Source organism: Gymnogyps californianus, chromosome 3, assembly GCF_018139145.2.
Source record: "Gymnogyps californianus isolate 813 chromosome 3, ASM1813914v2, whole genome shotgun sequence".
NCBI classification, from domain to species: domain Eukaryota; kingdom Metazoa; phylum Chordata; class Aves; order Accipitriformes; family Cathartidae; genus Gymnogyps; species Gymnogyps californianus.
Window position 1 is genome coordinate 127,393,863 of NC_059473.1, and position 27,409 is coordinate 127,421,271.

Below are 27,409 nucleotides of genomic sequence, written 5' to 3' on the forward strand. Positions count from 1 at the left end.
GCACATCAAATCACCATCAACTGCAGACCGTAAGCAGCATATAACTAAGTGCATTTTGTATTTCATTTGTTAGTAACTGCTTTGCAAATGTACTTCAACAGCACTATGTATTTTCAACTCAGGAAAGAAAAGCAACTGTGCACAGATTCACACTCAAGTCTTGTGTCTTCAAGCTGCCCACCTTTGTGCTACAGGCTCGGGCAACAGCAAGTATTTTTCTTAACAGTGTACTTAAACTGCAGCTATCTACACTCAAATGAACACAGCAGAACTCAGGCCACATTCAAATTTTCTGAGGAGCACCGGAGTCATCTGGCCGGCCCCTTTCGCCTGCACCCCTCCCAGGGGTCAGTGATCCTGAGGAAGATAAGGTTCTCCGCTGGAGCTACAGCACTTTCTCCAAGGGTTTGAAGATGCCCCTGAGTATCCCCCACGCTAATCCACTTCAAACAACTAAAGCAAGGTGGAGCTCTTGCAAGTGCTCTAATAGCCACAAAAGGATATAAACCTTATCTTTACTGCCTAACTTTTTAGAAATTCCAGCGTTAAGTAAAGAAAGTGACTGACCAGGCAAAAAGAAATCTATCTGCTATGGTTCTTTGACCTAACAACTTTCAAATTCACAAAGTCAGAAGGAACACAGCCTCATGACTTATGGCACATTAATACAAAGAGCACAAACTGTAACATAGTTAGCACATCACCACCACCACAGAAGCACAGAGAAAATCTGTATCCTTCAGGTATATGTTTACAGCTTACACAGGGCCCAATAAACAGCCCTAAAACGTTTTTATTTAAAAAGCAAAAAGGCAATAAAAGAAAAGTTACCAACAGCAGGAAAATACAGCAGTAACCTGGAAGCTTTTAAAATTACAAAATTAACTTTGGTGCAGAGACCTTTGTAGAGCTTTGTCTAGTCTTTTTACACAGAACTACTTGATCTGAGATCCCACGATTCTCGAGACAGATTTATTATATTGTAAGTCTTCCTTAAGCTTAACACCTTAATGCAGAAGATGACTTCTAAAACAAAGTCCTAAGCCAGGTACTGCTTCGGAAAGTTTATTAATGTCTAGAGCATAACACTAATAAAAAGGTGATTCTCCAAGCCCTCCCAGTAACAAGCTTTCCAAATATATCAAGTCCAGAATTATAAACTCTCCGAAGTCAACGTAAGTCTTGCAAACAAGCTTTAATACTTCAGAATGTTATTTTACTAAGAATAAACAGACATTCACATTTGTTATCAATGAAGTAGTTAAGATCAAATATTTTGTAAGAAAGCTTCTGAGGTAAATATACTTTCTCTTTCCAAAGAAAGCCCAACACAAGCGTATCAGGCAAGAGATGAGAGTTCTGCTTTCAATTAAGCTCTTAGTGGTCTCAGTTACTACTTCGGTCTTTCAAAATATTTATTCTACAAGGTATTCATACCTGCACGTTATGAATATACAACATTCCCAACCACACTCAACATTTTAAGTGCCAACACTATTTTTCAGAGGCTTTATATGAATTAGATTTCTGAAGTTTCTCTGCCTCCTTCACACCTTCAGCACAGAACAAAGTCTCAACCCTGGCTTTTCCAGGTGTCGCACCCAATACTGGGACCCGGGACTTTGCTGAGGCAATGCTTTACGCTTGGTGTGAAAGGTGTTCGAAGCACAAGATTCAGACGGAGGAGTTTATTTCGGAGGAGCAATAGCAAACCCCAGGCCAGGTGAGCATTTAGTGCCTAGGCATGCTGGCACCACTTGATTCCAGCTCTGCGGAGACCTGTGCAAGTACGCATGGATTACACAAACATATACGAACCTGTTTTAAAGAACCTTAACTCCACATCTTACTAAAAAAACAAAAAAAAAACCCCAAACAAACAAAAAACCCAAAAAACCAAATTTGCTTCTGAGTAAAACTTAAATTGAACTTCGTTTTGATCCTGCAGTGACTTCTTAAAGGCAGTTCACTTATAGTTGACAAACTTACAGATTAGATTATCCGGTAATAATCTCAATTCCCATCCCTCAGAAGGAAATCCAAGGACTGCTTTTTCTCAGGCGGTCTCTCGCCTCGCCTGCAGCAGAGCTTCTCCCCCATGCTAGATGGACTGCACTTCTTACTCTTAGCAAGTGCTGCCGGGCCCGCAGGAGCAGCCTCTCTACAGCTCCCTGGGATGTCTCCTTTCACTTGTCCATGAGACATAAGAAAGGAATAGGCATCCATTACAAAGTGCCACTTCTAAGACTCACAACTTTTTGATAGAGTATTTAGGAATACTTTGCAGGTCTGCAAACTAATCACCATTCAGACTGTTCTGGAAGAGAAACTCAAGCTATTCACAGACTCATCCTTTGGCAAAAGGTTGAGTGAAAGTGTAAGTTTTATCAGAGAGCAAAATTCAGCTGACGTGGTAAGGAACAGGAGGAAGCTTTAGGCTAGCTGGGACACGCCTCTGCAGTCACGGCAATTCTTTCTGAAATACAGATTTGCTACCTTTGGCAAAAAGCATGGCATTCAGCTACAGAGGAGAGAAAATACCAGTAACACGTCTCAAAAAGGAGCTGGAACCCACATTACCCTCCCCTATTGCCTGTGGCTTACATCTCGCATGAACTTCTCTAACAGGTGGATCTCTGTGACTATTAATTCTTTGTGAAGTCTTCTTTCTCAGGAGAAAATTGCAATAAAACAGTAAAAGGAGTCACTAGACCAAGTCTCAAGACTCTTGCTCACTAAAGCAAGTCTGAATGAGATTAATCAGAGAGACTGAGACAACGAAGAAACCTGAAAACCTGGACTACTTGGCTTCTTTTAAGCAGTACTGAGAAATCGCAGATCCAGGTAAGAAACTGATACTTCAGGTCATAACTACTTTCTCTAACAAGACATTTATTCGTCAGGAGTGAGAGATTACATTGCATTTGACTCTTCCTTGTCTTCAGCCCTGACCACATGTAGCATGGTCAGCTATTTGGGAAGGAACAGAGTGGGAAGAAGGAAAGGCAGTATGACCAGCAACAAAAACCAAGTGATCGAACCAAAACGAGAAGCCTATCGATGCTTTAGTCTGACAAGCTGCAAACACACAGTGCTCTTAGTTTAAACCTAGCTGGCAATACTAATTTTGCTTATGCCTTTGTAGGAAGATGTACAAACAGTTATGATGGCAGCTCCACACCTCTTGGGTTTACAGTACTGAATCTGCCCTCCTCTCCAGCTTTCAAATACATTTAATCTCATGAGTAAACAAGATAGTAACGAAGTAAATAAGACAGCTAGTCTTCCTCTTTCAGGAGAAAGCTCACTTCACATGCATGCTTATCTGCTGGTTTTCTTTTGTATATGTGTACACATACATACAACACAAACATATCTCCAGCCTCCCATATATACATACATGTATGTATATCAGTACTTGTGTGTATCTTTTCTACACTTAAGTGTGGCAATGGATTCTTTGAAGAAATAGAAAAAACAGTATTGTTTAACACAAACTTCCACAGAAAACAAACAGCTCCCCTCTTGCTTTGCAAAGGTGAAAACCAAGATGACTGAACACAAGGTCTGTCAAAATCACACAAGTCCTCAGGGCCCCCTTAGTGTCCCAGCCCCACCGACCCCTTTCGTAGCTCTCACGGAGAGCTGTAGTCGGTCACGGATCACCCACCGCAACACTAACTTACCGCAGGATGCAAATCAGGTCAGAGAGCCCGTGTAGGCTACTGAGGTCTCGGGACCAGGCTATCTTGAGGCAGCTCATTTCAGAGCCAGGTACCTCAGGTTTTACCCCAGTGCTTGCCCGTGCTGTGTTCTCCACCTGCGGGTGGGGAGCTGGGGAAGAGTGGGGTGAAAGGAAGGAGTTGCATGGCCAGAAGCAAAGCTCTACACAGACACACAAGTTCTGGTTAGTACAGTTACAACTGCAATCCCAGCGGCAGTTCCTCCCCTTACAAAAGCAGGGGCAAGTTACTTAGGTGTCTCAAGTCAATTTTATCATCTTCATTTCAATAAAAACAGCTAAGACAACAGCTCGAGAGTGACGCGTGGAGCAAGCTACACTCTCCAGCAAGACTTTTCCTTTTGTCTCATTTTTCTTGACCTCACACTAAAAACCTGCAAGTGCACCAACTACTGCAGGCGACTCCAAAAGCTAAAGGGACATTATCCACTACAAGCAAACACTGCTGTAAGACAAAGGAAAAATGAGGCACCTACATGAAAGAAAATTAATAATAAATTTAATAATTAATAGATTAATAGAAGTTTTTTCAAAAACTAACAAGATGTTTCTGAACCTGCCTGTTCTGGTTAGCGGAGGACAACAGGTGGGAGAGGAAAAACGAAAGAAGAAGAAAGCTGTACCAGGTAGCAACCATCAGTCAGTGACTGAGTTCTGCCCTCAAGGTAATTTTAGTTTCTCTGCAAAAACAAAATTGTATACCCTAACACAGCAAGAAGGTTATAAGTTGCTTTCCAAAAATTTAAGCTTAAGCAGTGTAATGAAACAACATAGCCAGATGCGGGGAGAACAGAGGAGGCAAACAGCTATCTCTCACCAGCTGAATACATGGAGCCAGGCAATCTGATTGCTGCTATTAGCCTAAGATAACTCCATACAAACTGCTGCAAAACAGAATAAGTTATAAATAATGCAGGGTACCCATTGCACACAGATGACAGACAACACTTAGCGGTTACATTAGACCATATTGCAGATTCCCATTCATTTTAACTAAAGGCTACTACCACACCGGTCAGACCCAAAATAAATGCTTACCAAAAAAAAAAAAACAAAACACAAACAAAAAAAAAACACAAAACCAAAAAAGACTACAATCGTTCATGATCCAAACTTAAATGAGATAGTTTCCTTACAGTCTCCAAAGTTACAATGACTCAGGACTCCTATTCAACTGCAGGCTTGGGAGCACCTATATAACTTGTTCAGACACAGCAGCCCAGTGCCAGGCCCGGTGAGCAGAGCCTCAGCAGTCGGAGCAAAGGGGCCCCAGAAAATGCATCGAGGCAGTGCAGGACTCCCAGAGCCACCACCTGGAAAAGGCTATGGGGAGAACCAGCAGCAGCCCCCCAGGACCAACACGGAGGGTATCAGGAATTGCAGAGCCCGTGATATTGAAATGGCCTCTTGGCTGTCTTTGCTGTCCTCTTCTAAACCTTTAATTCCATCATTTTTGACATTCAGCAACCAGCAGCGTAACGAAGTACTCGAGATACGAGCAGACTATGGATTTATGCAGTAGTAAAACAGAAATTCAATGAATTCATGTGTTTCAGTGTTTCACCTTCTCTGCACTAAGATTTTCCCAGTGCAGCATGTGCAAACTAGAGCAGCAACAAGAACTCACTCTTCCTGCTCTGCAAGGTTTCAAGTCGTGACAATACAGCATTTGCAGAGCACCAGAAGTTGCATCTAAATAAAGTAACACATACCTTACATGAAACCTTAGGAAACGTACACTTAGTTAATTCTAGTAGTCTAAGAAAGTTCCACAGCAACTGGGTAAGAGAAAACATCCACGAAGGTAACTGTCCTGTTTGAGAGCCCAGTTCTGATCGAGCTAGGCACTGGAGGACAATGGTAACAGAAACAAGTGATTTAATTACTTTAATTCCACCAGACGCAAATGATGTGATTAGTCCTACATTTTTTTTCCGCTCCTCTTTCCAGTCACTGTTGTCAATCTTCTCATCTTCAGATTGAGTCTATCACCTAGAGGCCTCTCCTTTCCTGAAGGAACCTTCCCCAAGCACCCTACCAGTCACCCATTCACTAAACAATGTGCCGTTTAGGTAACCCATTGCATGCTTTGTTTTAGTACCCTCATGAACTATCACTTGGCTAAACATTCACTCCTTTATCTCGAGGTCACCAGCCTCAATCCACACCACCTCGACAGCAACAGCTACACAGAACTGTTTTTCTTAGTAACATTCATAGTAACAAGCAGAGAAACTACCAGGGGAATAGCTGTATCTTCGACTGCTAGGGATCCACAGTACCTGAAGTATGCTGAAAACTGGTATTTTTGTAGAGCAGGTATCAAGAAAAATAATTATGACCAGACCTCTCTCTCTGTAAAGATAAGTTAAAGATTCTTAACCAGTGATATTTGCTAGTGTGATGGTATGTATCTTAATAAACCACTCATTTAATTCTAGCATCTATTTTCAGGAATGTAGTAGATTGTCAAAATCCAAACAATCCACTTACCTTTAGCTTTTAACACAAAATTTGCTGAACTAGAGATTCTTTAAAAAAAAAAAAAAAAAAAAAAAGGTGTATTTCCTTTTCAATAGACTGATCAAGTCCTATCAGCCCCTCCTAGTGACCCCCATGGCTCTTTCCTGAATCTTCAGTATTTCCGTATGATTTTTATAGTGCCTTTATAAAACTGTCTTTACAGGCTAAGTTTCACTAATACCATATCAATACAGATAAATTCCAGAGTTGCTAATGTAAGGGAGAACGCGGGACATTAGCAGTAGCACTGTTGCCAGATTGTCTCCTACCAATTAATCTATTCTTAACAAAGCAGATGACAATCCTGCGAGACGGCAGCTTCTTAGTGTGACCTACATTCTTCCATTCTAGATGCCTGCATTTGTTGTGCTTTCAAACGCCATCACACATCACGAACAAATAAGACTCAGTGTTGCAGGGACATTTGATTTAATGCAAATCAACACTGACTAACTGATATGGGGGACTCAGCTGAATATTCATTTTGGTGACAAATCCAGTACTCTGGCTTATATCCCCCCCAATACCTGGCTTAATCCCCCAAAACAATAGAAGGCCATTGTTATCCAGCCTGACGTCTTATCTGGGAAAGGCCACATACTGTGAATTCATTCACATCTTCACTGTTTGCAGAAACAGGGGATCCTCACGCCGCATTGCTGCCTCCTCATCTGCAGTTGCCTCGCCAGAGCTTTCCAAGCAGCCTGCCTCACATTCCACCCGCAGCCACCAGCCAGTTCAGAGACGAACAACAATGTTCAGAATTACAAGATTCAGAACTACCAGAGTGAAGGACACTTTCCTAACTTGAAATTCTTTTTGAAGTGTTCCTGCTTCCCTTCAAAGCAGCAGACAAGTTGTAAGCATGCAAGCCTCCTTTGTGCATCAATTCGTTTCAAGGATGCATATTACATCTAGGTCAAGACTACAGCCTTCTAGTGCACCAAAAATTTTCTCTCACTACTAGCCTCACTTGAAACCTCCTCAATGATCATTCTTCAGAGATTTATATTAAATCACAAGTTAACACCTACATGTTAATTCTGGAGTAAATCATTACAAAAGTCAATATTGCTACTAGAAATTCTTTAAGAGCACTTGGGGGTAGTATTAAAAAATATTTTAAAAATCAAATAATCAAGGAGAGGGAGGTGTTGCAAATTGTCTGTTCTCCATACACCAGTTTGCTGCACCTACATAACAACTGTGACCTTCCACCCCTCCACTATTCTTGACACCTATATTTTAAAAATTAATCATCTTCAGAAACAAACTTTGAGATCTCTCTCGTTCCCCTTTATTCCCCTCCAATAGAGAGAAGTCCATTACCTTGCTATTACGCACAGGATACCTGCAGATGTAAATCTTTATATTAGCTGGAACACAAGCAGTAAGACTTTTCTTTTTTTTTTTTTTAAAATACAGATTATATCCACACATTTAGGTCTCAGAAGTCACAAGGCTGTAAGGAAGCAAAGAGTATCAATACATCAAGAATTCCATGAAGCCGCTTCTCCTCAAGTGGCATTGTTCAGATGTTTAATAGATTGATTACAATGTGAAGTGCTGTTCATTCCCATACCTGGAATTAAAACAGCAAATCCAAATAATCAGAAGGTAAGAAAGGCACCACTACCATTCAGCACACAGTCAGAGTTGAGGTCCCATCGCATGTACCCGCTTGGAAGGTATTTTAAAACAGCACTGCCTCATTCAATAATGACACAGCAGTGACTTACCAAGAATTCTACATATATCTCAAGTTCCACCGCCCTTACTCCATCTACTGCATACATTTAAATACTGACCTGTAAACAAAAAGCTAGTAATGAAGTTTATTTGCAAAGATTAGTACAAAATACAATTTTTCTGTGAAGATAATGACTCCCTGCAAGGGAGGAACTAAGACATATGAGCGTAAAAACATTAATTAGGGGTGCCTGACTGGAGATCAGCAGGGAAAGGTGTCTTAACGAACTAAAACTAAATCCACAAGAGCTCAAAACAACCTGGTTTCTAGTAACCTTTCCTTGAGAGGCATCATGTCCTCCTCCATGTTCAAAGGGAGTGACAGAGGCACACACATTCACGCCTCAGCAATTCAAGCCACAATTTTGGGTGACGAACAAATGCACCACTGGTGATTTAAATGGACAGAGACGGCTGAGGCAGTACAAAAGAACAACATGGTTTTCTACCTCTGGCAAAGCAATAGGGTAGGGGACTTGGGGCGAGCTCTAACTGCCGCAGCCATGCCTGTGAACCCTCCAGGGAATGAAACGCGAACAGCATGCTATGGCCACGTCCAGCAGCGAGTCAGCTGATGGCAAGGGAAGTTCCCAGGACCAGAACTTCAGCCAGTGGGCTAAGTGTTCGTAGCATGGTTTTGATCTCATGGTTTTGATTTGAGAGCTAGCACTCTCCATATCAGGGCCTGGGCAAAGTTCAGGAGATAACCAGGGAAAGGTCCATTTCCCAATAAAATGGATGCAGGCACTAGGTTCTGGACATAAGTAACAGCCGTTGCCAACGGTTAAGAATCTGGCACATTTAACTTCAGCATCAATTCAGTAGATATGTTCAAAGCACAGCTGCCATGAATTTTGGGTGCAGTGACATTCACACCAAGTAGACTAAAATTGAGATCCCAGACAATGATGACGGTTCAGAAAGTCTCACTTTGGTACAAGTAACCTGTCACATACGACAGGGACAGAAGCCATTTCTCAGGCCAGAACCAGTTATAAAGCCTTCTCATCCTCTCCTCCCCAGCTGCCTTCATCTCGTTTATAAGCATTAATGCAACTTTTGTCTAATGAAGTCTGTGTGTTAGACAGTCCTCAATATAGCATGCTGCACAGAAAGATCTGAGGTGCCCACAGAAAGCAGGCAGATCAACCGGGGAGGGTTCAACCTCTCTTCACTTAACCATATTCCTTCAAGAGGCGGGGTTTCAGAAGTCACATGAAAGTGCAGTGTGAATTCACATGTAAAAAAATCTCTGCTCAGAAGGAAAACTAAAGCGTCCTGTTGACATCACTTACACTGCCACTTAGGTCTATGAGACCACGCACAGTTTCAACACAAGCAGTTACTTCTTCCAGAAAAAAAGAAACTTTATCATTTTGTTATTCCAGCAACTAAACCTTACACAAGGTTCCCACAAACAAAACAAAAGAAAATGAACAAAGGAACTATTTTAGTGATGTTTTATGCATACCAAGAGACAAAAGAGACAATAAGGTTCTTATTCATAAGGTAGTAAGGGGAAAAAAAAAAAAAGGAAATGAAGCTCTAGCAAGAAATAGTACTTACGTCAGAGTTCTTCCCATGCAGCAATAATCTCTGCTTAGTGCCCATTAATTCAGGTTTGAGGGCTGATTTAATTCCCTGCCATTACATCTTTCATTTTCTAAAATACTCAATAAACTTCTGGTCCAGGTAGCAGAGTTCTGCCAGCCACCTTTACCAGCACATATTTTTAGAGAGGGTGTCACATGAAGCAGCCATACCTCATAGAATCATGCAATGGTTTGGGTGAGAAGGTACCTTCAAAGGCCATCTAGTCCAACCCCCTGCCATGAGCAGGGACACCTTCAACTCGATCAGGTTGCTCAGAGCCCCGTCCAACCTGGCCTTGAACACTTCTGGGATGGGGCATCCACAACCTCTCTGGGCAACCTCTTCCAGTGCCTCACCACCCTCACAGGGAAGAACTTCCTTACATCTCATCTAAATCTCCCCTCTTTCAGTTTAAAGCCATTACCCCTTGTCCTGTCACTACATGCCCTTGTGAAAAGTCCCTCTCCAGCTTTCTTGTAGGCCCCTTTAGGTACTGGCAGGCTGCTATAAGGTCTCCCAGAGCTTGCTCATCTCCAGGCTGAACAACCCCAACTCTCTCAGCCTGTCCTCACAGCAGAGCTGCTCCAGCCCTCGGATCATCTTTGTGGCCTCCTCTGGACTCACTCCAACAGGTCCATGTCCTTCTTCTGTTGGGGGCACCAGAGCTAGATGCAGTGCTGCAGGGGGGGTCTCAGGAGAGCGGAGTCGAGGGGCAGAATCCCCTCCCTCGCCCTGCTGGCCACGCTGCTGGGGATGCAGCCCAGGACAGGGTTGGCTTTCTGGGCTGCGAGCGCACATTGCCGGGTCATGTTGAGCTTCTTGTCAACCAACACCCCCAAGTCCTTCTCCTCAGGGCTGCTCTCAAGCCACTCATCGCCCAGCCTGGATTTGTGCTTGGGATTGCCCCGACCCATGTGCAGGACCTTGCACTTGGCCTTGTGGAACTTGAGGAAGTTCGCACGGGCCCACCTCTCAGGCCTGTCAGGGTCCCTCTGGATGGCATCCCTTCCCTCCAGCGTGTCGACCGCACCACGCAGCTTGGTGTCGTTGGCAAACTTGCTGAGAGTGCACTCGATCCCACTGTCCGTGGCGCCGACAAAGATGTTAAACAGTGCTGGTCTCAAAACCAACGCGGAGTAACACCACTCATCACTGCTCTCCACTCGGACATCGAGCCGTTGACCACAACTCTTTGAGTGCGACCATCCAGCCAATTCTTCATCCACAGAGTGGTCCATCCCTCAACTCCATGTCTCTCCAATTTAGAGACAAGGATGTCGTGCGGGACAGTGTCAAATGCTTTGCACAAGTCCAGGTAGATGACGTCCATTGCTCTTCCCTTATCCACCAGTGCTGTAACCCCGTCGTAGAAGGCCACCAAACTTGTCAGGCACGATTTGCCCTTAGTGAAGCCATGTTGGCTGTCACCAATCACCTCCTTATTTTCCATGTGCCCTAGCACAGTTTCCAGGAGGATCCACTCCATGATCTCTCCAGGAACAGAGGTGAGACTGACTGGCCTGTAGCTCCCCGGGTCTTCCTTTTTTCCCGTTTTAAAAATGAGGGTTATGTTACCCCTTTTCCAGTCAGTGGGAACTCCCCCGGACTGCCACGATTTCTCAGATGTGATGGATAGTGGCTTAGCCACTTCATCCGCCAGCTCCCTCAGGACCTGTGGACGCATCTCATCAGGTCCCATGGACTTGTGCACCTTCAGGTTCCTTACATGGTCTCAAACCTGATCTTCTCCTATGGTGGGCAGTTCTTCATTCTCCCAGTCCATGCCTTTGCCTTCTGCGTCTTTGGTGGTGTGGCTGGAGCACTTGCCAGTGAAGACTGAGGCAAAAGTTGTTGAGTACCTCAGCCTTCTCCATGTCCCGGGTAACCAGGTCTCCCGTTTCCTTCCGGAGAGGCCCACATTTTCCCTAGTCTTCCTTTTATCACTGATGTACCTATAGAAGCTTTTCTGTTGCCCTTGAAGGCCGTGGCCAGATTTCATTCTGTCAGGGCTTTGGCTTTCCTAACCTGACCCCTGGCTGCTTGGACAATTTCTCTGTATTCCTCCCAGGCTACCTGTCCTTGCTTCCACCCTCTGTAGGCTTCCTCTGTGTGTCTGAGTTTGTCCAGGAGCTCCTTGTTCATCCACGCAGGCCTCCTGGCGTTTTTGCCTGACTGCCTCTTTGTTGGGACGCATCGCTCCGGAGCTTGGAGGAGGTGATCCTTGAGTATTAACCAGCTTTCTTGGGCCCCTCTTCCCTCCAGGGCTTTGTCCCATGGTACTCTACCAAGCAGATCCCTGAAGAGGCCAAAGTCTGCTCTCCTGAAGCCAGGGTAGCCAGCTTGCTGTGCGCCCTCCTCGCTGCCCTAAGGATCTTGAACTCCACCATTTCATGGTCACTGCAGCCAAGGCTGCCCTTGAGCTTCACATTCCCCACCAGCCCCTCCTTGTTGGTGAGAGCAAGGTCCAGCATAGCACCTCTCCTCGTTGGCTCCTCCATCACTTGGAGAAGGAAGTTGGCATCAACACATTCTGGGAACCTCCTGGATTGCTTATGCCCTGCTGTGTTGTCCCTCCAACAGATATTGGGGTGGCTGAAGTCCCCCATGAGGACCAGGGCTTGTGAACATGAGGCTGCTCCTGTCTGTCTATAAAGGGCCTCATCCGCTTGGTCTTCCTGGTCAGGGGGCCTGTAGCAGACCCCCGCTATAATGTCACCTGTCCCTGCCTCCCTTTAATCCTGACCCACAGCCTCTCGGTCGGCTCCTCATCCATCCCCAGGCAGAGCTCCATGTGCTCCAGCTGGTCACTGACATAGAGGGTGACACCCCCTCCTTGTCTCCCCTGCCTGTCCTTCCTCAAGAGCCTGTATCCTTCCATGCCAACACTCTAGTCATAGGAGCCATCCCACCAGGTCTCGGTGATGCCAATGAGATCACAGCCCTGCAGGCGTGCGCACGTCCCTAACTCCTCTTGTTTATTCCCCGTGCTACCTGTGTTTGCATAGAGGCATTTAAGCTGGGCCCCTGATGAAGCTGACTAACTGGCTGGAGTGGCTGGAATTCCTTTGTGCTGCTCTTCAGGTGCTCTCCTGCTGACCTGGGATTGATCTCTCTCCAGGCATCTATTGCTGGCACTGGCATCCAACTGGTAGGAGTGGGATGGACTGAGGTTCCCCTGCCCCAGCAACTTTAGTTGAAAGCCCTCTTCACCAGCCTGGCAAGCCTATGACTGAAGATGCTCTTCCCCTTCTCCGACAGATGGACCCCATCCTCCCTGTGAACCCCTTTGTCAGCAAAGCCCATTAGGTCCCGTACCTAAAAACATGGCAGGGAAAGGTCTGGATTCTAGAAAGCCAACAGTCCACACACAAATTCACAACTAATTGGAATTCTACTCTAAACCACCAAGGATGTGCACTAAGTATGTTCAAGTTCAATTACAGCCGATTAAATCAGTTTTCATGCGTGTCTTAGCCTACTTATGCTATATTTGTTAGCTAGAAAATAAATACGGTACATGAATCTGCTTTCACATAAACTGCTTCTATTTAGGAAACAGAAAATTTGTCACTACTTGCTGTAACAGTAATTTTGTCCTCAAATTGTATAAAAATAAAATTCAAGTTAACACTTACCGTGGCTAATTTATACTCAGCAGATTGACAAGACAGATAACACATAAACGAATGGAAGGAGATTCATTCAGGAAAAGCATTAGCTTTACCAAATAGGCAGGTACTGTGTCTTGGAGGTCATTAAAAAGATTCAGCCAGTCAACCCATTATAAGTAGGCAGAAGCTCAAGAAGAGCCCAGAAGCTCTCTGCCTTCCCAGCTTCCATAACGATGACTTACTGCACTGCAGAAACTCAGACCAGTTACTTCTTGGTTCAATAATTAAAACTCCTTACTGCTGGAACTACCAAAGAAAGGAAGGAGAGACCATCACTTACGTTTTCAGACCAGACAACTTGCTGGAATGTACACTCTCAGCTGAACCCACTGACCTATATTTGATTAGTTTCAGCCACACCAGCAGATGAAAGATACGAAACACACTGAAACACCCTCACAGGTACTATACAAGGATTTCAAACTTCTAACAGCAAAACTGAGGAGTCAGAGATTCTCCAATTGTTTCCAAACAGATTTTGACATTTGTTTGCATGATGCAGTCACTATCAATATTTGAGAAATAAAAGCTTGTAATGCTTTATACACTTCACAGTACGTCTGAAGTTTTTCAAAGTCAATGCAGCTTTATGAGGGCCAGGCAGTTACCGCACTTGGACTTTTAAACATTTTCTCTGGTGAAACAGTCTACCAGCTGCCTCTTCCAACTCACTGAAAAGAATGAATGTGCTTGTAGTAACTAATTCTTGCTGGAAAACCAGGTCTCTTTCATTACAAACAGAAAATATTACCATTATTTATGAAAGTACCCTAAATAAAGCTACCTAGACTACACCACAGCAGCAAGTGAAGTTTTGTCATTGTTGGCATTAGATACGCACTGACGTTACTAAAGCACTGAGCACTGCAGCCTAGATGTATCATTCCCATTTACAAGAGGGTTGGAGATAAGCTGGGACCCAGCCCTTTCTGTGTAAAATTTTCAATACGGAATTGCTAGTTAAGGACACACCTATTATTTCCTACACAGACTCCAAAGAATGGCATTGCGTCTAGTGTTAAATATACTGCGTTCAACTTTGAAGCTCCATTGCTTGCGCCACATTAGTACAATTCACTACACATTTAACTGAAGCGGCTGCCATATGATTTAGGATGTTTTGATATTAGTTACTGAATATCAACTTATACATACACTCCAATACAGAAGTTTCAGAAAAAGCTTTAATTTATTAACCCTTCAGCATCAAGAAACACAGAGACTTCACAGAGTCAAAGCACGGCAGCAGGTACTTACCTTTGGTTTACACCAAGTTCTACGAATCTGTAAGACAATTTCCACACCTCCAGCTATATGGCACAGCGTGACCATGAAAGTTGCTCCAAATCCCTGCTCTTGGAGGAGACCAACTATTATAACACCAGATGTTTCTACCCAACCTCTAAGTTCTCCAGTGAGTGAGAAGATGAATGGCAGTGTTGTCAAGCTAACTAGCAGGAAAAAAACCTTGCAGTAAAAAAAAAAAAAAAAAAGAAAAAAGCCTACTGCTACAATATTGCTCAGAAGCATCACATTTATCAGTAAGTTTTATCATCTTTTTTAGCTATTACTGTTACTGCAACACTCAAATTGAACTCATAGAAAGAGCCTGAGAAACAGGAATTATGTACCTTTGAAAGGGTGGAAAAAACTGGAAGAATGTCACACAACACACCTAGAATCAGAAGTTACTGCCACCCCAAAAGAGTGGCCCCTCCCAAGGCAGCACTGGAGGCTGTAAGACTTGTTTGGATTCTTTAGTTTGCTGTACACTGCAACAAGGTTAGCTACACCTCATCTGCAGGAAGAAAAAAGCCTCAAGCTAGCACCTCGCTACCTCTCAACTCCAGTGAAAAGGCGCTGTGCCTCAGGACGATGAGAACAGACGCTCACTTGCAAGGCAACCCCCGAGACTCCCGGTTTCAATTCTCATGGAATAAATCCATTTCCCTTTGCACTGAAGGGAGCCAGGAGTGGTCGCACAGTCAGCCATCCCGCCTCAGCAAAGGACCTGCTCTAGCTCCCTGTATCCCACATCTATTCTGCAACAAAGCATCTGACTATGATATTGAAAGGGCCTATGTTAGAAAATGACATCAGGATTTACACGGAAAGAACTGAGGTTAAAGAAGAGTTTTACCAATAGCTGGACCAGCAGCACTGTAATTTACAGGGTGAGAAACCACAATGCTGACAGCAGCTCTGACCAAAAAGGCACCTGCTGGGAGTTGGGCAGCAGGGCTGAAGCTCCTGCAAAAGCTACACGAGGAACACGTGAACTTGCTCTGAGCAAGACATCACATGCCTTCTTTATCAGCTGTTTCTTCTACCTTTTAAGAAACTACTTTGTTAGAAGCTCTTTACAAAGCTGGTGGCCATTATCTAATGTTCTGAAGATCAAAAGGAGACTTCCAGCAGGAATCTCGCCAGACTGTAGTGCTTTTGATTGGATCCAGCAGCAGCTCTGACACACACTGGGAATTCGGACCCCCAACCCAGGTCCTGTCCTGGCACCCAGGACCAACAGCGAGATTAAGGCAGGTTGTGGAGCATGGAGCTTGTGCTTCTAATGCCCCACAGCAGGGCCACGTTAACTCGACTTGCCTGGGGTCTCTTCTAGAGATATTTTCATTACCCCAAGGACAGCAATCCCATCATCTCTCTGCGTTTCTGTTCCAGTCACAGACCACCTTCATCACAATTTTTTCCTAATACCCAGGTCGAGTTTTCCCTGTCGTGACTTGTGTCCGCTGCTTCTTGTCCTCAGCAGCGGCTTCAGGCAGCACCACAGCGAACACCCAGGTCCCGAACCTGGGCAGCTGCATCCTCCTGGTTCTCCAGCTGGGTCAAGGCCTCAAGCACGCTGGGACACATGCCCTGTGGCACATGGCCACCATGACTGAGCGGACACCAGCGGTCTAACACTGTCGCAGGTGGAGTTTCTGAGCCCCCTTCCATGCAAACCACCAGCATTTCTGTTCACCAGTCCTGCTCACTGAAGTAGGAATGAGAAGCACCAGACTCTCCAGAACACTCACATTTCTGGTCCATGCTGTCCCAGACATACCAACATTTAAGTACGAAACCCAAAGAACTAGCCAGTAGTTATCTTTGTTTTTGCCATGAATTTGAGTAGCTAAAATAAATAAATTTTGTTGTTTACTGGCAAGATCAAAAAGTTATGTTGAGATGAAAGCATTTCACAGTATGCTTAATGAAACAGAAGCGTTGGGGGGATTCATTTAACCAACAATTAGCTATATTTAAGCTACACATCTAAGCCTCCTCTAAAGTGACAGAGAGGCATGCATACATACTGCCATGTTCAGGTAGATGGAGTTTCTTATTTTCCTTCGCCTCAATTACAGAAGGAGCCTAGACAGCTAGCCCATGCTGACAGTTCAGCTTTTAACGAGCTAGTTATGCTAGAGGAATCCCATTTCAGAAAAGGAAGGGAAGGGAAGAGGCTAAGACACAGACTGCAGCAAGCCTTGGAAGGTGTGAAATTAAGACTGGTACCTAAGGAACTGGAAACACCTAGATACTGCTGCCAGCATTTTCAACTTCTTTTAGTTATCAAAGTTCAGACATTTACTATAGATCTGCAATAGTACAACAGTTTAAGAAGTGCAATCAAGTTAGTTACCTACAGGGAAGTCAGCTGCCAGCGAGATTTGGTGGCAAGGAAGAACAGGTAACATGCCTATGGTTAGAAGGGCAGGAGAGAAGACACTTGGCACGTGAATACAACAGACATCAATAGGTTCATTCATATGTCCAGATGCCTGAAGTCAATAATTGAACATCTGAAGTAAAATGTAAAATCACCTTTACTCCAGAAGACTAAAATGCTGGTGAGACCAAGGTAAGACATAACCATCTCAGAGGGCAGAATAACTTTTTATTCAGGACCAGACACATACTGTTCAGTGAATGTGGCCATCAGACAGACACAAGAGTTTGATCTCATAAGCCATAGAGGAGACAACAAGACCAGCTTTAATGAGCCTTCTGATAGCCTCGTAAATCAAAGGACAGGCAAGTAAGCAGTACTGTACCCTGACCTAAAACGGGTAAACACCTGAAGTTATCACAGTACTACCCATCTTTGTAACCACGTCTTTTAAGGGTTCTGAAGCTCAGATCTTGGGCCAAGACAGCCTCCCACTGAGGACGATGTTGATCACAGCCCTGTCAGACTGCAGTGCTAAAGGCACTCACAGCGCATAAAGCAGCATGCCACACCAGGCCCACATTACTGGGAAGAGACTGTTTCCGGCACTCCCCCCAATCCAACAACTGCTTCAGCCTATCTGGTATCTGTAGAGCTAATCATTAGTCCAAGTATGAACGAACACCAGTTGGAAAAGCACCCTTGAGGAAAAAGCTCTACAGGTACGGATGTCAGTGTAGGTATTCTTAATGGCATACTTAATGGCAATCAAGCCAGCAGGCCTCTCTCAGGGAGCGTTAAGTCAGATTTTGGAAATGCAAGACACAAACAGGTTACGCAGTATAAAATAGTCACGATCCCAGTGGGAAAGAAAGCCTCGAGTTGTTTTAGCTACAGAAAAGAACAAAAACATGCAGAGACTTCTAGTTAAACCCACACAAGACTTCTAGTTAAACCCACGCAGAAAAGAAAAACCCACACAGTTAAGTTGTACTGAAACACTAAATATTCAAGACGACTTGCAGCAGCAGCTCTGGTCTCCTTCCTGTTTCCCCAGGGCCAGACAGGGAATTCCCACAGCACCGGGAATTTGACAAGCTCGTTTTTCCACAAAACATTTCTGAAGTACCTTACCCCCTCGCAAGGGTTATACAAAATCAACACCCTCTGAAACCCTTCTCCACGTGTCGTCAGAAGGTCACGTAGCAAAACAGGCGCCGGCTGCCGCTGCCAGGAGAATCCACATAACCTGCTCTCATCCAATGTCTTTCCTGGGCATTTCTCAACCCCAGGCGGGATGAAGTTTCCTGGCAGGAGCAGCCCACTCCCAGCCGCCATCCTTCCCGAGATTCTCCAGCTCTTCCTCCACTGCGCCACTAACAAGCAAGAACATGCTGCCTTTCCACGGCTCCAGAAAGGAGGAGCACAAGAGCAAGCTGTTGCCACCCGAACGGTGGAAGCAGCCCACACCCTGCTCCCGAGGGCTGCCAGGAGCAGGTACAGCGAGCATGGCCTGCCAAGACAAAACCCCACACTTGCAGCACCACTGGACTAGAGGCAGCAACATCTGCTTAGCACAACCTAAAAAAAAAAAAAAAAAACCCTTCAAGTTAGGATTTTTTTTTTCTATCCCCTGATGAAGTATTTATCAATAGACTCTCAACCGATTCTCTAATTAAATTTCAATATTAACTTTAAGGGTAGAAAAGATTAAGCATTTTCTCAGGATAAAGAGAGGGGAGTAACAGATTTTCTTTCTAAAGAGGTAAATCAAGAAGTCAAGAGGAAATCACTTCTCTGCAACCCCCAGTTGTGCTTATCACTCAACAAGGCACTAAAAAATAGTCCTTGATTTCTTAAAATGAAGGCTGTATCCCTGCTTAGCAGTTCCTGAGCAAGTTTTCTACCAACATCAACAGGCATTTCATTTGGTCTTGTAAAATTCAAGAGCAGACCACGGATTATACGTGTGACAGCCTGTCACAAGAAGCTACAGGCCTGCACTTGGAATCTGAAACACACTTTTCCCTAGAAAACATTAGCTACTTCATCCATTCTTTATCTTTGCCACTTACTGTTGACGCGACAGTTCAGTCTCCTGGACACAGTGCTGGCTTAACTGGAGCAGCCAACCTCCGGCACACTCCTTCCCATTCGTCTCCACGTCTTCTGATCATACTTAGCACATTTAGGTAACAGCTGCCTCATAGTTTCAGCTGAACATAAATAGCATGTCAGTGCAAGGACAGACAGGAAAAGGAGCAGCAGGGCTACGTGTCCTGTGCTGCCACCGCACAGGTATGTGCCCGAGTAAGGCGTTCAGCAGCGTTCTCACCCTTCACCAACTGGTTTTGTCCTGAGGCAGTGACAGTAGCAGCCACAGGGAGAGGAGCAAGCCCAGTTTAGGGTTTGTTTCATACTGGGGGCAGGGAGGAGGGAACAGTAGGCACTGGTGCTGCTGCCAAGCGCTTTGTATTGCAGAACTGCAACCCTAAATGTGAATTTTCAGTACGAGTGACACCTATTCCAGTGTTTCCACGTCCCCAGATGCCCTATGCACTCTGGCAGTACAGATTTATATGGTAACATAAGAAGCCAGATCAGGGAACTGATCGAGCTCAGCTGAACAAATAGCTATGTTGAAAAAAAAAAAAAAAAAAAAGAGGTTTCCAGCCAGCTTAGTTCCTCAGCTCTTCACCATACAGCCATCCACACACTTCTCATCAGCCCTGCGAGGCATGCACAAGCAAAACTGCGGCTCATTATCCATGTCCACAGATTAATGAAAAACAACACACTCTCAATCATACCGTATCACACCGTAAGTCCAGTTCCCTCTGTAACCCTTCTCCTGGGCATCCCAGCAGGCAGAGGTGAGGCGAACCACTCTCTGCAGGCCAAAGAATACTTGTTCAACCTCCAGCAACCAAGAGCTGAGGGGATTCCCAAGCTCGAGATCACATCCAGAGCATCACGTCCAACAGCCACCGATGGATCCACTTCAATTTTCTACTTTCATTCTGAACCCATTTATATTTTCCCCTCCAAAACTTCCCGTGACAGCAAGTTTTACAGCTCAATTACAATATAAACAAAACTCAAAGTTGTTTGCTGCTCCTACAAGCCCACAAGCAGTAGATACGAGACAAAAAAGGAATAAAAGGAAAAAGCAAGCCACTACTTTCAACTGCTGTAGTAATACTCTTTTTTTTGGACCCCAGAAACTACTTGTTTTTCAAACTTCATTGCAACCACCATACAGCTAAAAGCATTTTCACAATTCAAAACATAATTTCTACCTAGTCTGTTTTCCCACAATCGACCAAGTTTTTCCCCATTCTCTATCTGCGACCCCTTCCTTCCCAATATTAACACATCACAAATCCTCACAAGATGTACGAAGAAACTTGTTATATTTACTATTTTTAATATCTGAGGACTTATTTTTAAAAAATTTCACTGCTTAAATGCACCAATATGCAATGATTCCAAAGCAAGTGCTTAGCAACTCAAAATCACTTCTAATAAAGGCCAAAGAAATTAAAAAAAAAAAAGAGGAAAAAAAGGATTTAATCAGAAAGTAGTTTTCATATACCTTTGCATTTAAAACAATACAGTTTTGCACACTCCTAGCACAGCTTTGGCATCAAGACCTTGCTGTGTTCAGAATAAAATATGGGGTGATCAAACCTCAAAAATCATACTGCTTTTTCTCCCTCTCTTTGAATTTGTAGAGTTGCAGTCAGCGTGAGTAAAGACCAGAAATACAGAACACAACTGCATCTTCAGCATGGGTTGAGATCCATGAAAGCTTTACCTACATCAGTAGCATTTAGAGGGAATTTCACAATGATTACATAGGCTTTGTTCTCTTGAGCACATTACTAGAGGTAGTCAGATTTCATGGGAAAACATTTTTTCTGACTCATCTTAATTTGCATTTTACTTAGTCAAACAATAGCAATTATATGCTTGAGTTCAGTTTTGACATTCAAACTTTTAGACAGACATCCTTGCACGAACAGCCCTCTCTACCTGCTTATGTCCAGGCAGCAAAGGCCAGCGCTCTACCTGCTGACCCTGAACAGCTTCGCAAAGCGTGCCCGCAGAGCTCCGACAGATCATTTTTCGACGGTTCACTTCAAGCTGTCACCAACTTGACACGTTGAATGCCAATAAAAAAATTACTAAAGAAAACTAAGACCTCAAGTATACATTGACTGGAAGCTACTTATACTAACATTTTTAATATTAAAGAAAATCAGCTGGTAGCATGAGTGGCAGCAGAGAAAGTACCAAAATTAGCAGTTTGGGAGAGGGGACACCAGGCAGCAGTCTGTTTAAGAGAAGCCTCCAGCACTCAGTGCTTAGGAGCACCAGGAGCAACACCACTGCCCAGAGGAACAGCTACCACCGACAGACCTGACCCAACTGTAGAGTATCCATAGAGCACAACTGAAAAGTCACCACAATTTCTCCAAAAAAGATACCATAAAAATGATTTTTGCCCCAGAAAATTACTGAAGAGTTATTAAAATTAAAAATTGTTTGGGATAGACTAAGTCTTCTATAATTTATTCTCTTTCTGCTTGGAAACAGCAACATAGCATTTGAGGACAAGGCCCCTGCTCTCTGCAGGGAGGTTACGATGACTTAGGGATTCTTGCAGAAGAGCCATCTGGATTATTTATAGTACCTCTAGACAGGGTAATGAAATCATTCACACATGCACCTCATCACATCCAAAAGCTTAACTGCTGTTTTAGCAGGAAATATTAGATTGAAGTGATTCAAAGTCAAATGTTAAAGAGAGTATACCGAATTACAGATACAGTAAATTATATCCAAACTGCCATCATGGATCATGTTTAATCAGTCCCTAAAACGTGTGAAGATGAAAGTAAGTGAATGTAAGTTACTAATGTGAAGTAGAAATGCATTATTATTGTATCTTCACTTACATACGCAGACAAGCCTTTGGTTTTACAGAATTAAAACACTTCCCCCCCCTCATCTTTTATATACACAGGCTAGTCTCAATATTCTTTGGGACCCATCTTTTCCTATAAAGACCAGAAAGACTGAACCAGTCCCTGCTTACAGCCACCAGTACTACTGTACATTTTACGTGCTTAACTATCGCAGGTTCTCGGTGGAGCTCAGCGTAAACACAAAAGCATGAATCAGAGCTAACAAGCTACCAAATATTATTTTTTTAAAATACAAGGAGAGATTCAGCCAATAAGCCAGTCACCTTCAATGTCATCTACTGTGTACACAAGTGCTTTAGAAATAGTATTTCCGTGTTGCTACAGGTCAAAGGCTCCATCTGAGGTTTTTCCTGAAACTCTCCTCTTCCGGCTGCAAAATCAGCCCAAGTTGTGCAGCTACTGCAGGGGGATTTACCACAGCAGGTACCACCAGGCAAAGCACCTTTCCAGGCTCCGTGTTACGCTCCTGGATTTCCATTGCTGCCATCACCGCTGCAGCAGAGGAAAACCTGAGAAAGTCTAAAAACTGTAGTTACTGATGGTAATTTGAGATAACATTTTCAGACAGATTACTCAATCGCTTTGTTGTAATAATGTGGAGAACAACTAAGCAGACAGGTGTTTTAACCCAGTTCAAGATTTTTCCTTCATGGATGGGCTGCTTTTTAAAGGCGCTAACGTACAGTTCCTCTTTCCACGGATACTGCTTGCACAGGACACCCTCCCACCAGGTTCCCTCATTAACCAACTACTTGCAGAAGAACTAAGGAAATAATACATTTAAGCCACCTTTGTGCAGTTAAGCACCTGGAATTCAGCACCACACAGAAAAATCTATTTGTGCCCCAAAATCCGCTAAACCCCACCATGAAGACGCAAGTCTGACACACTCTGACACACCAACCAGTCATCAAGTGGTGTTCACAGCTACCATACCTAGGCATTTAGTTCAGAATTTAAGAAATAAAACTTGTTTGCCTTCTGGTGTATGTGCACTACAAACAGCTTCTCCAGAAATAAATACCTACTGGTCTAAATCAGTTTGACTGTTCAGAAACGCTTCCAAACTCTGCCCGTGCACACTTGCTACTAAACCTGATGATACTCTGCTTGAACGCTCAAAAACTGCAGTTAGACCAAGAACTAATACTAAATTACTAATTACTAAAGATTGCTGATCAGTAAAAGCACAAGTTCTCTGGAGCAAGAGCCACCATATATCCACTGACTTCTTAACTAAGATGTTGACTATTTTTAACTTCGAGAATTGAAATAAACCTTCCCAGCAAACTCAGAAAGCAACAAACGCCATGTGATCCAGGCGAGAATTTGCCAAGCAGCACAGAATTACACTACGGCCGTGGCAGCAAAATAAATACAGCCTTCCATAGTCAAGGTATGCACTGTTAAAGAGACAAGATTAAGCGACTGTCACACACACACACCCCAAAACAATGAAGCAAAACCCCGCGTTGAGGCCCCAAGAGCTTTTAGGCAACAACCGAGTCTTGACACTTAAATCGTCCCAAATATACTTTCTTTCACTTCCAACTACCTAAGGCTTGCTTAAAAGCGTCTTTTTATGTCTTGTAGTCTGAGCTGCAATTTTTAGGGTGACATTTCGACACCGATAAGGAAGTACACAGGAGTGTACTTACACCTAGCACTACGATTTACACTGATACCCTATGTTCTCCTACCCTCAGTGAACAGCTGTATGGCCAATCATTTAAGGGATTTATATCAAGCACAGAAAGCCAGATCCAATTCAAACCTCCCCCCCCAAAAAAAGATTTTCTTTTTTCCAGATGCGTGGTAGGTTTCTGCACACGTTACACCAGTGGGTACTGCAAGAAAGAGCGGAGGCATGAATTCTCTTAAATTGCCAGGGTCAGTCACCAAGAAGATTAGAAGCTGCTGACCTGAACTCTTCATCTGCAAAACAAGGCGGTGTTCAGTAAAAGGAAAACAAAACTCTCTGATAAACCTGGAGAGAAAGGATGTTAGGTACAAGGCCTGTCTCACAGCACAGATTAAGTGGAAAGAGGAAAGCCTAGGAAAATACACAGCTCTCCTTCACAACATCGAAGGAACTACCTTAGTCAGGAGCTGCACACCGACGACGGGCTAAAGTCAGCTTTGCCAGAAGCCCGGCGGCTTGCTCACAAACGAGGGAAGGACAGCTTTGTTGGGTGAGAAAACAGACCCCACCCACAAATGTAATCATTTCTGCTAAGCCACATCAATACCGGCTGAAGATACCGTGCAGGGACGGCAACCCCACCGCCCTCATGCGTGCAGGGGGCTAGAGATTCCCCGGTGACGGAAGGAGCCAGGTGGGCCCTCGCTGTGAGCTGGCAGCGGGTGTGGGGGACAAGCTGCCACCGCAGCCCCCAGGGGAGGGAAAGAGAGGGTCGCTCAGGGTCACCGACAGCGGAGAAAACTGCTGCGCTCAACTGCGGAGAGAAACCAAATCATCCCTCCCTGCAGCAGAGGCGAAGCCGGTGTCGGGTGTGACCAGGGCGGCCGGCTCTCCGAGGATTTCGTGTCGACAGCGAGGGCAAGGAGGCGAAAGGGTGGGGACGGGGGGGTCCCTGGGGACCCGCGGGGACACTCGGACGCGGGGGCTGACGCAAGAGAAAACATGACCAAAAGCTGCGAAGCAAAGCAGAGAGCAGGGGTGCAGCCCCCGGGGGACAGGGGAGAGCTGCGGGAGCCCACCAGAGCGGGAAGGGGGGGGGGGGCTCCGCTTGAGGGGGGCCCGGACCCCCGGGGGAGCGGGGAGGGGGGGGGTCCGGGGGAGGCACTGACCGATGGTGGAGATGAAGGTGGTGTTGAAGGCATCGTCGGAGAAGCGGAAGAGCACGCAGGTCTTGCCGACCCCCGAGTCCCCGATGAGGAGCAGCTTGAAGAGCAGGTCGTAGGTTTTCTTCGCCATGGGGAGGCGCGGCGGCCGCCGCCGCCCGCTCCGGCCCCCTGCTCGCCCCCCCCGCCGCCGCCGCCTCCCTCGTTCACCGGGCGCCCCCGCCGCGGGTCCTCCCGCCCACCCCGGCCGGCAGCACCGGCCGCGCCGCTCGCGAGGGCGGCGGCGAAGGAGGAGGAGGAGAAGGAGGAGGAGGGGGCCCACAAAATGGCTTCCTGTCGCGGGGCGGCCCCGGCGCCTCGCGCGCTCCCCGCGCCGCCACGGGCCCGCTGCTCCTCACGGGGAGGCGGCGGTGCCCGGCCTCATAACCCCGCGGCGCGGCTCGGCTCTGCCCGGCCCGGCCCGGCGCGGCGCGGCTCCCCCGGACGGCGGCGGCTCCTCACAGGCGCTGCCGAGGCTGCGCGCGCCGCTCGGTAACCGCGCAGGCCTCCAGGCGGGGGCGCGCCCGCCCTGACGTCAGCACGCACACGCGCGCGCGCGCGCGCCCGCCCGCCCTGCCCGCGCCCCTGGCGGCAACGGGGCTGCACGGCGCGGGGAGGGCGGGCGGCGCGCGCTCCCGCGGCCCGCCGCAGAACCCCGGCGTGGTGACGTCACCCGCGCGCGCGCGGGGCCGCGCGCCGGGGCGGGGCCTGAGGGAGCGGCGGCTCCGCCTTCCCACCCTTGCGCCGGCCGGCCGGCCGGCGGAAGCCCCGCCTCCCCATCTTGCTCGCCGGGCTCCCATTGGGTACGCCCGCCTGCCAGTCTCGCCTCCTCCCGGGGGTGACGTCACGGGGGGGCAGGGCGCGAGCGCGACCCTCGGCGGGGGGGGGGGCCGGCGGAGCCGAGGCCGCCCCCTGGCGGCGGGCGGGGTGCGGGGGTACCGGGGCCGGGCCGGGGTCCCCGTGAGGGCCCGGTGCCCCCCCGCCCCGGCACCGGCCCGGGGCCCGGCAGCCCTTCCGCGGTGTCCGCAGGCCCTGCCGGCCCGCAGCCCCCTCAGGGACCCTCCGCTGCAGCCGGCGGCCTCCCCAGGCCCGGGACTCGCCAGCCCGGCCGAGCCTCACGGGGGGGGCCGCCTGCGGCTCAGGCCGCAGCCACCGGGCCCGGCACGCACGGCCTGGGCCCTGGACCCCCCGGGGAAGGCGAGGGGTGGTGAGCACAGTCCCGCAGCGGCTGCCCGCCTGCTGAGAGCCGGTGTGAGCCTGGCGCCAGCTGGGGATGGGCACCGGAGAACCGAGGGCATACCGGGGCCCTTAGCACAACAGGCCAGCGGCTCCGGTGAGCGGCTGGAGCCGAGCCCTGTGCGGTGAGGCGTCCCTAGACAGCCTGGTGCAGGCTCTGCCAGAAACGGGGAGCAAAAAGCAGACAAACCGACGGGAAGGGGGTGACGCGGGGACTCGGCCGCCGCGGGAGGCCGGGTGCCTCCTGCACGCGGTGTGTGTGCGATGGGCCCGGGCGGCTGCGCCGCGGGCGCTGGGTCAAACCGCCGGCAGAAGCGAAGAGAATTCCCGGTGGCTACCTGGGCGTTTGGGGTGTTGGGTCACGGCTCCCGCTCTTCCCAGACGGGAGAGCGAACCCCCCCCCCGTGAGAGCCAACCTGCAGAGTCACCGCTGAAGCCACTTGAAATGCCCCATCGCGGGGGGGCTGCTAGGGACCCCGTCGCTTCAACGCGGGGAGGAGCAGCCCTTTCCAAACAAGCGAGCGCTCGCACACCGTCGAACCCAAGCTGTCCCGCAGTGCGATCCAGCACAACGCCCATTGTAATTCACGTACATAATTAAGCATCGTGCGATCGGTAGTTTCCCGCTGTTTGCAGGATGAGTTGCCTCACAGGGTTTAATACGAGTCGCATCCCTCCCACCCGGCCCCTCCCAAAGTACGGCTTAGCAGGTCTCTGAAGACAGACACTCGGGGTTTCTTTCCTTTGTTATTTTGATTTCTCAGCATTCACAGCTCCCGCTCGCAGGCACGCTTCCCCCACGGTGAGTGGGGTACAAGCCTCTGGCTCAGGAAACCTTGAACTCTCGCAGCGGGTTCTCTCCGGGAGCTGACACAGCAGATAGGGCAGGAGTTTGCGGCTTCACAAAGAAGGTTTATTTTTAGCGCTTTGCTAGATCAGTTTAAGGGCACCGTACGAAACGCTTCCTGTCTACGACCGAGCAGATAAGGAGGAAAACGCCAGTATTCATGGAGAGCTCCGCAGCGAAGGCACTGCCACAGATGCCGACTGGGGACCCAGGGGCAGGCGGCTTCCAGTCACTCCCCAAAGGTTTATCAGCACAAGCGCGTCGCTAGATGTTTGCACCGATGTTTACAAGAACCTTTTGTCCTAGAGAGTTTGTTAACGGACTTCAAAGAGGTTTATCTTTTAGGATCCCAGAGAGGAAGCAATACGAAGTCTCGCATATCCCACTGCGAACAAGACAAAGTGTTTTCTGTCTAGCATCTAAGACTGGCCCTGATGTTAAATGTTACCTCCTGAGGGAACCGATCCCGCAGGAGACCCCCCGCCAAGGACAAGGACACCCTTGCTCTTGGTTGCTCGCTGAGTCCCGGTCAGGAGACCA

At 47.0% G+C, this 27,409-nt stretch overlaps 1 protein-coding gene across 1 annotated transcript in view; it reads right to left on the reverse strand.

The window, feature by feature from the left end:
• RAB10 (RAB10, member RAS oncogene family) overlaps nt 1-24,894 on the reverse strand; it is a 49,712-nt gene extending 24,818 nt beyond the window's left edge. Inside the window, exon 1 of the mRNA XM_050893176.1 lies at nt 24,754-24,894. Within this exon, the coding sequence (XP_050749133.1) occupies nt 24,754-24,880 (127 nt within the window). The 5' untranslated portion in view covers nt 24,881-24,894. The remainder of the gene's footprint in view (nt 1-24,753) is intronic.
• Between the last annotated feature and the right edge of the window lie 2,515 nt (nt 24,895-27,409).